The 10,102-nt window shown below is 41.4% G+C and overlaps 1 protein-coding gene across 1 annotated transcript; it reads left to right on the top strand.

Moving 5' to 3' along the window:
- Positions 1 to 8,096: 8,096 nt before the first annotated feature.
- On the top strand, positions 8,097 to 9,023 carry ora6 (olfactory receptor class A related 6). The gene has a single exon (XM_070926314.1). The coding sequence runs from the start codon at positions 8,097 to 8,099 to the stop codon at positions 9,021 to 9,023; it is 927 nt and encodes a 308-aa protein (XP_070782415.1).
- The last annotated feature ends 1,079 nt before the right edge of the window (positions 9,024 to 10,102 follow it).

The following is a 10,102-nucleotide window of genomic DNA, read 5'->3' as shown; positions in this document are numbered from 1 at the left end:
TCTTTGGTGGAAACTGCTGACACTTCATAGACATCTGAAACCTGTAACAAGGTGCCCCAAATAGACAGTTTTTTATTTTGTAAGGAGTTTCATATTGTATTTTATGCTTATCATATGTTTTTATGTAGAGTACATAGAGTGTTTTTAAAAACTAACTAGTAACTACAGCTGTCAGATAAATGTAGTGAGGTAAAAAGTACAATATTTCCCTGTGAAATGTAGTGGAGTAGCGTAAAATAAAAATACTCAAGTAAAGAAGTGTACTTAAGAAATACCATCAATGCTGTGGTATTTCTGGTATTTCTGTTGAAGAAATTGCAGAAAGTAAAATTAAGGCCATAGTATTGTTAATGATTAGCACAATTAGCAATAAAATAAATGAAAATAAGCATAAGCATAGACCGTTTTAATATCCAAAATATACCACTAATCCAAAAAGGGTTCTAGTGGCTTGTATTTCATTGATGACTGCCTTCACAGTAATGGCTCAGATATTAGTCCAGCATGGCTATTTAATGACGGGTCTAGGTGTGAGTCATTAAAACACTTCTATATTAAGTTTGATGACATTTATGATAGTTTAGTGAGGTGGGTGTGGTCTGCTGGATCAGAGAGGAAATGTAATAAAGAGGTGCTGCCTGGTGAAGTATAAGTCTGCTCAAGAAACTTAATTAATGTTCAACTACAACAAACTGTGTGTCAGAGAGTGGCCTCGGACATCGGTTTCTTCATTTACACTGAGAGACAGTCTTAGGCCAGTCATTTATGAGTGTGTGAGGCTATTGGTGATTATTATTATTATAACATAAAAAGAAGCCTTAATGGGTAGGAACGTCTCCTTTAACTGAGCCACTAAAAACTGCACCTCCTCTGACATTTAGCCAAAATGTTATTATTATTGAGGTACTTGCTCATAACTTGAGTATTCCCATTGTATGCTACTTTACACCTCTACTCCATTTAATTTCAGAGGGTATTTTGTACCTCACAACATTTATTTGACAGCTAGTTAATACACTGTAAATAATTTGTTCCCTTGCTGCTTTAAAAATGTGACTTAACTTAGGCTGATTCATTAGTTCAAAGTCATCTTGTGAGTTTTGGAAACGTAAAACCAACTGAGTTAAGAGAGAGAACAAGTTCAACAAACCTAAGATTTATATATATATATATATATATATATATATATGCTTGATGATGATGATGACGGTGAAAGCTGGAGAGAGACAGGAAAGGCAGAGGAGGATGACATGCAGCAAAGAGCCACTGTGGTAAGGACTCAGCTTTGATATGGTGCACTCTACCAGGTGAGCTAACGGGGCACCCCCAAACTCAAGATATCAAGTTGATATCATATAGGTTTGTCAGTCAAACTGACAAACGTTATAGACAGATATGCTTTCCATTTCCATTTTCCCAGTTTGAAGAGTCGGTTCTTTATTTGACATGAAGACTTTACAGCTGCAGCTGCTCCTGTTGGAGCCCCTTTGTACCAGAGTCAGTGCAAAAGCAAACATCTATCCAGTTTATTTCGCATAAAGATTCAGTCCAAAGTCCAAAAAACGAATACAAATTTGTGTAGCAGGACTTTTCTGCTTTTCTTCGTTCCTACTTCATTAATCATCTCATGACCCCTAGGTTGGGAACCTCTAAGGTAGCTAACTATATCAAAAAATCTGAAAATCAAGCTCCACCTCAACCAGCCACAACAATAAAATGCTGCTAAAACATTGATATATCCGCATTCAATCTAATAATTTAATAAATAATAATATATAATCACATGGGCCGTTTTCTGCAGAAGGAGTACTCTGTACTTTTGCTTACGTAGAAGTTTGATTGCAGCACCTTTACATGTAATGGAGTATTCAAAATACTGTATTTTACATTGTGGCATTGGTACTTTTACGTAAGTTAAGGATCTGAATACTCCTTCCTCCACTGCTGATCAAATATTTAAACACAGGTTTGTGACGTACTATTGAAAGTGCATGAATAGCAAGCACCAAAATGGCACGTGCCCCTATTGTGTAATCAATGTATTGAGTTAAGGTGAAGAGTAAAATAAAAAGTACAGGATTTGGAATTAAACAATTATGACATTTAACAACAACAAAGTTTCCAGTCAGTATTAAACTGTACAAACAGGAAATTGTCATCACACAGGCATTCCTTATGCATAGCCTCATTAACTGTGTAGTTTAATAGGCTACTATTAAAGTGCTGAGATATTTACACCTGACTGATTTCATGTGTGTGTATAAGTGTTAATTCCATGCTTCATTATAATAAGGCCAAAGAGAAAACTGATGAAAGGAATCCCTTCTAATTATTTACTCACTAAGACCCCTCTGTTGCCACTTTGCCCTCAAACAGCTCTCACGTGCTGAAGATCATTCACTGACAGCTCAAGCCACTATGATGTCATAACAGCATCATCCCTCATGAGCTCATTGCTTTTATGGCCTAATTGGCAAACGGTGATGTGGGCCAATTGCTGTGGCATTTGTGAAGCCTCTTCATTTGCCTCGTTTACCTGAGCAGAGCAACACGCTGGATTAAACCAATGGCTGCTCTTCCAATTATCTCTCTCAGTTTACAGGTTTGTTTATTTGCACTCGACCCAAAGTAGCCCGATAAAGGCCCAACGCGAGTCACACGCTGAGAGCAAATCATAACCCCCTAAGAAATGCCTCAGCTGAACGTACCATAAAGTTAGTAACCCCCCCCACACACACACAGCCTTCACACCAACACCCCCCCCCCCCACACACACACACACACACCAGCACACCCCCACCCCCCCACACACACACACTGTGGGACTGATATCCAGGTGAACACACCGCGCATCCATGCAGCCAATCATAATATTAGTGAGCTCACGGGATACTGTGTCCCTATCATTGACCTTGTTTCAGTCTATTCCGCGGACAAAGCACTATTATCGCTTTGGCATTACACTTTGGTGGCTGCTGCTGGTGCTGGTGGTGGCGGAGGAGGGGAAGGGGGGGGGCTATGATAACACACACTGCACGGCCAGTCGGACTGAGTACCACTCCCTGGGAATCTCCTTCATCATCATGGCCATTATCTGCCTGTGCAACGTCCTCCAGACATGACTAAAAAAGCACACACAAAAGAGGAAAGCTGGCCGTGCAACCCCTGCTCCGCCTGAATAAAAAAAAAGACAAGAAAAGAAAGAAAGCTCAATGAGAAGAGATAATGTGGAGCAGCCGCTACTTACCGTACCGTAGCTGTGTGTGTGTGGCAGGCACTATCTCGTCTAATTTTCAATGGTTGTGAGGAGCCAGTCGGGGCACCTTGTTTTCCAAATGGCTAGGTAAGGCAAGTCAGCCTCGTCCGACTGGTTAACCGATGCAGCTCAACTCGAGGAAATAAACACGAATGTCGCCGATGTTTCGCTACTCCACTCGAGGGAACCCCTTTAAAAAAAAAAAGAAAATCGATGCGAGGAGAGAGGAGAGACAGAGCAAACAACTCTCTTCTCGTAAGAAGAGGCAACACTCCTCTCCGAGACGAGCAGGGTTTTTTTTGCTCAGGATGTTTTTTTTTCTATCCCATCCGCTCCTCCAACAGCGCCGACACGGCTGCGAAACCTTGAGTGACGCTTCTGGAGACACAGTCGGCAGCCCGCGCACACGTCGCTTATATCCGTCACTTGGCATTAACACTGTACGCAGCTTTCAGTTTGCGCACCAGTCGGTGTGTTGCTGCCGAACAACAACTAGCAGCACAACATGACTGACTGGCTGGCTGCAGCGCTGACAGGCGGGGTGGGCCGGGCCCCCCTCTCCTGCCACGCGAAGTGAAGAAATCCTCAGCAGAAGTCTCTCCAGTCTCGTCCGAAATGACAGACGAGGCTACATAAAAAAACATGTTTTACATAACAACAACAAGAAGAAGAACATCCTCATCCTACTTCTGTGCTGGAGCATGTGATGGCAACATGGTGAGTCTTTTAAAGGGGTATCAACGCGCAACTGCAGCCAAGGGTTGCCTCTTTGGATCCACCCCGTTAACTTTCTTGGAGGGATGCGCTGTGGCATTAAGTGGACGCGGTGATGACTGTCAGGCAACCTGGAAGCACCTGTGTACAAACCAGCGTGGGATTCAGAGCCAGGAAAACCTCTCCTGTGGTGGGCTGCATGCCAAGGGTTGCAAGTATGGGTCCGGCCCAAATTATATTCCCAATTAAACTGAACATAATTGTGTATGTTTTCCGTATAATTACACATGACTCTCAAGGCATAAGCCAGGACTTAATGGAGACTCCACTTTGACAAGAAATGGACACTTTCCATGCTTGCTCATGAAAAGTGGGCAACTGCCTCTGGGCCCCAGACCCCATGTGATTTTAATAATCTTTAATAAATTTTTGTGGTGCATATTCCTAGCACCACAAAAATGGAATTTAAACTAAGGAGAGTCCTGGATTTGTGGTGCTGCATTATTACCTAATCTTATGTCCCTGTCTTCTGTCCCTGGCTTGTAGACAGGCTTCTGTCTTCAAAATCTATTTCAAGACTTTACTTGTGTTCATATTGTGCTCATGGAGCATATTCTTAAATGTAGTTGTGTCTAATCAAAATGGCCTAAAACACACAGACAGCCTAGGACCAGATAGTTTTTAGTTTTTCAGCAGTCAGTCTCTGGCTCTTCAGGATAAAATGAAGCGTGCAAAGGGCGGTGGGAGGGCGCTGTGATGTCTTCATTGTCCGCTCCCCCATAGAAAATTAACTTTTCCCTTGCCAATGTTGTATGAGTGGTTCTCTCAAAGTCTGTTGTTTCCAAAATAAAAATAAAATATCTATATATATATATTTTTTGAACTAAGTCAAAGCTTTTCACTTGGGTAACAAAGGTTTGTCTGTCGCTGTGCGAGTGGTGGAAAAAGTAGAGGTCTGAAACCACAGGACAGGATTTTTTTCCTCTCACACTCCAAATCAACCATGCATTTCAGTTTTTCAGTCTCCTCTATAAACTCCATTTCACACCCTTAATTAACTCCACAGACAAGTGATTTTTAAACAGCTAACAGTTCACCATGAATGTCGAACACAATTTATTTTGACAAACTGGTAATTAAATGTAATCCTTTCACCAAGTAACAGCAGCTTAACAAAGTGATTGTCGAGTGATGCGTTGTGATTGCTGCAGCTCCCGCATATTAACATTTAGATGACATTTTGTTGTAGCCGAGGTGCCGTGGCTCAAGTCCAAGTTGAGTCCTAAGTCCCAATTTCTCCAAGTCCAACTCTCCACTTCCATACAAGAATTTAATAAAGAGAACATTTAAGAATGACATACAGAATAGGCAGGAGACATTTTGACTTGTCACAGTAGGAAAAGCACACATGTTAATAATAACATTAATGATGGCTCTGTTCTTTTCAAGTGCCATTTATTTTATTATTTACACCCCTGATTTTTCAACTGTGACATGTCAAAATGTCTTCCGTGAAAAGGGATTATTTCATTTTTCGGGATACTTAACATCATGTACCTGTAACTCAACCAATCAAAACTAAGGACTGAATTTTGTTTACAAATGTCATTTCCGCATAGGTGTGTTCATATTTTGTTCCACACATCGCAAATACAAATCTAATGCTTTAAGCATGTTCAGCCCCTCGGACTCACTCATCCCACATGTCTGCTGCATCAGCTGTAGAAACAGATCATTATGTGATCTCCAATGAAGCGTCCATTTCTCCTGTCCCTTCCTCAGTGTCACTGCTCTCAGGCAGCTTTTACATTTTTACAAGCCCTCGCACCCACGCAGGTGTTTTCACTTATTCTGATTAGATTCTCTGCTCAGGTTGAAGTCGGGCGAAGTGACGATGGAATTACATGAGGTCACCAAACTACATGATCCAATAAGAATGACACAAGTGTAATTTTCCCACCCAGCAGTTGCCACAAAACTAGTAGGAGGGTCAGAGAGGTGTCAATCCATCACAGGCTGTACCCGCCCACCTGAGAAGAGGTCCAATCAGGCAATAAGTGGCAATAGCTGTGTGGGTGAACCATAGGTGTGTAGGGCCTTTAAGTACATTTTATTAGCCACACTAGCAGCATGGCAATGTCAGTAGGTTGATCAGTCATTTCTCAACAAATTCTGTTCACACATCCATGGTCCCCAAAGGATGACTTCTCCTGATTATGGTAATACCCTGACTTTTTCTCTGGCGCCACCATGAGGTTGACATTTGTGGTTTTGAATCTCGACAACTATTGAGTGGATTGCCATGAAATTTGGTGAATACAATCAAGCCCCCCTCAGGATGAATTGTAACAACCTTAAAATTCATTAGCTGCAACATCAGAATCAAAATTGTAATTAGTTCCGTACTTTGGTTTGTGACCAAATACCTGCAAAACTATTGTCATTCATTCCCATGAGCCTCAGCTAACATGCTAACATGATAAATTAAGATGGTCAACATGGTGAACATTATACCTGCTTCTGAGCATTAGCATGTTAGCATTGCCATTGTGCGCATGTTAGCATTTGGCTCAAAGCATTGCTGTGCCTATAGCTTCACAAAGTTGTTAGCATGGCTGTGGTTTATGTGCTAACGCCTAAAATCATTTTTTGTGGTGCAAACCCAAAGCTAAAATCTATGTCATTTCAGTCTAATTAGGGGGGTTATAGCTGGGGTTTTCCACAAGACACAGTCCAGTGAGTGTGTATACAAAATAAGGAAGGCATCAGATTGTGATTAGTGGAAACCCCCAACTATATCTCACCGTATTAGACCGAAACAGCAATGATTTTACATTAGGTTGGAGTCACAATAAAAAAGAATCACATATAAAACACAAGCCTGGCAGCAATCAAATTTACTATGTTGCACAGTAATGGAAAGAAATAATAAAATCACTCGTAAATGACAGAAATGATCAGGTCTCTGAATGATAATTATTGGATGGTGAGAAAGGACTACAACTTCCTAAGCTGTCCAGGCTCATTACGCAACACTTAGTTTACCCATTTACTGCCAGTGTAGGGCTTATTCTTAATTACACACACACACACACTGGGATTCACAATTAAGCTGAATCAGGATGCAGGGCTTGATTGAAGAGAACGTCTGCTAACTAGACAGCGCACTAAGAGAGGAAAAGAGACAAGCTGGAACATGAACTGGTCCTGTGTGAACAGCAGGGTCCAGAAGCTCCCGTCCCATTATGTCTTCTTTTCTGTTTGTCCACCTCCACACGCACACAGACCCTGACACATATTCTCTATGTTGATATTTCAATTATTTACATTAAAAGTTAACTACCCTGGTTAAGTGAAAGAGATAAGATAGTAAAATATTTTGTCCTTTTACTGGTTTGCCAAAAAGACCACATTTGCAAGGACTTCTCTCAGATTCTCAGTACGCAAGTAACAGGAAGTTTCCACCAGTACGTTGTGTTTAGAGACACAACTGAAAATAATACTGGTAAATTATGAAACCACTGCTGAGTTTCTAAAGGTCAAAAGCTCACGGCCATTTATATCACTGTTATTTCTATTTCAATATCACAATTACATGTCTTTTAATTTCCTGAAGCGGTAACAAGAGCTTTGACATATCCCCTCAAAGTTTTTTAAACCTCTAATTAATGGGTGGAGAAACATTACTTGCTAACAAATGGGCGATAGGGGAGATGTTAAGAAAGACGCCATTTAGTTGATTTTTTGATGTGTCATAGCAGTGTATTGTAAGTCAAAATATTGCATGCCAATTAGACCTCTTGCAGGAATTGTATTTGGTGGTGTCAGCCAGTGGGGAGACATGTCACTGCTTTAAATCAGACCCATGTGCTGGTCTCAAGATGAAGCTCAGAGGTAAAACTTTAATGATTCCCAGCCTTCGATGTTTCCAGCATCCTCTTGTTTGTCTTTCTCTATAATGAGCACAGCCAATCACCAATCTACATTCTTGCCACCTTTGAGAACTTGACAACAAGGGTGTGTGGTCGGTGGTGCTGCAACTTCGTTCCATGCTGGAAAGTCATATCTCTGCCTACTTCTGTGGCAAGAAGCAAGATATTTCGTGTGATCCAGCTTGTTTACAATAATGATTGGTTTCTCTGTCAACCTGCTGGGCTTAAGGATCTTTGTTTCTTGCATAGGACTTGTGGGTAATGTATTCCTTATCCTCTCCATCATTCAGACCAAGTTCTCCCGCGTTAAATCCTTTGAGTTGTTTCTCTTGGGACTGGCTGTGTCTAACTTGGAGGAAATTCTCATCGTGAACATCTATGACATTATTATCCTCCGGACTTCCTCCACCGCCACTGATACTTGGTCGTGTCGCACACTCAAGTTCCTGACTGTGTTTGGGGAAATTACCAGCATCCTCTTCACCGTCCTCATCAGCATCTTCCGCTACCAGAAGCTGAGAGATGCCTACAAGAGGGTCAACCTCCCAATCTACCTGGACAGCCTCAGGTCAGCCTGGATGGTGAGTGGGGTTTGCGTGATATTCTCCACACTACTGAGTCTCCCCGTTTATGTCATAAGCCTTGAAGGCCTTGCGGAAAACGGTACAAGAAGCAACAGTGGCTGCCCTCCAGACTTCTTTCAGTGTAATAAGAATGATTGTCCCATAGCCAACGGCTTCTACAAATACCTGTTCATCCTGGTGTGCAACCTGCTGCCTCTGATCATCGTCACAGTCACCGGCTGCCTCATCATCACAGTGCTGCTGAGCCAGAGGAAGACAGTGACGCCAGCGGTGAGCGTGAGCGGGTCAAGCCAGTTCGGCAGGAAGAGCAGAGGTCCGAGGCTCCAGCGAAGCACTATAGCTGTGCTGGCGGCCATGGGGTTGTTCCAGGTAGACTGGACTCTCTACCTGATCTTCCAGCTGACTTTTAGCCCCACTGACTTCCCTTTTTGGTCTGAAATGGAGTTCTTCATCTCAACTTCTTATACATCCATCAGTCCGTATGTGTACGGGATAGGGAATAACCTGTTCTCTCTCAAGAACTTCATGAAGAAGTAATGCATATTTTCTTCAGGCCAGACTTGTTTTTGAAATTGTGGTAAAATATGATTAAGCAGAAACAAGAGCAAGCAAACCTGATGTGGACCAGTGTAACCCAAAATAAGCACCAAGGATGCAACAAGCCAATTGCCTATTTTTCAATGCAATTCTACACGCAACAGCTGAATTTGTTAGATGAACTCTTGTGCACAGACAAACCGACATGAACTGTGTTTACAGAACAATAAGTGGAGTGAAGAAGCAATTATGTTCTCCGCATCGTCTCACACAAAGAACCAACAGTGATGACTTGACCCCGTCTCCTTTATCTATTCTCTACTGCTCTCTCTGTAAATACAGTTGTTTTATATTTGTGGATAAGATGTGCAGAAGTGATAATTTATTGACATCCCACTCCCTTACGAAAAAGACTCTTGGTCTGTTACTGTCACTGTAAGTTTAGGAGAACATTTAATATAATTTAAATACATGTATTGATTCTGTTTTGACATGAGTCATGTGCAGGATAAATCTTGTGGTTAGGCTTCATAACATCACTTAAAAGACTCATCGGCTCCTGTTGAAAGTGAAAGTTATCATAGTGGGTCTGATTATGACCAATTTAGTTAGATGCATTCAGATCTAGGTGATCGGAGGTCAATATTATATCTCTCCTAATATGGGTTTAAATGTGCCTCTTAAATTTTAAATTATCTATAATGTTTCAGCATCCTACAGCACATTAACTTTACAGCCTTGTGTTACATGAAATACCACAGAAAATACTGTAGAGTCCATAATACCATGAGGTACGAGTGTCTGTGATAAACTGCGGAGAGCCTGGCTGCGTTATGAAGACTTGGTCATTATTCTTCTCTGTCTTGACATCTTAATTTGGGCCTTAAATGTAATCCTGACAAAATATGGATCACTTTTAAACTATATTTCATATCCGCAGTCTAAATTCAAAAGCAGTCCCTTATTATTAACACTGGTTTTAAAATGGTGATGATAGACTAAATATTATGCCCTGTCCATGGTCATTTTAAACTTGGTTTGACAGTTGTGACAGACCTCACAAAGACCACACAAAGTCT

Source organism: Enoplosus armatus, chromosome 19, assembly GCF_043641665.1.
Source record: "Enoplosus armatus isolate fEnoArm2 chromosome 19, fEnoArm2.hap1, whole genome shotgun sequence".
In the NCBI taxonomy this organism is placed as follows: Eukaryota; Metazoa; Chordata; class Actinopteri; order Centrarchiformes; family Enoplosidae; genus Enoplosus; species Enoplosus armatus.
This window is presented reverse-complemented; position numbering and strand designations above follow the sequence as displayed.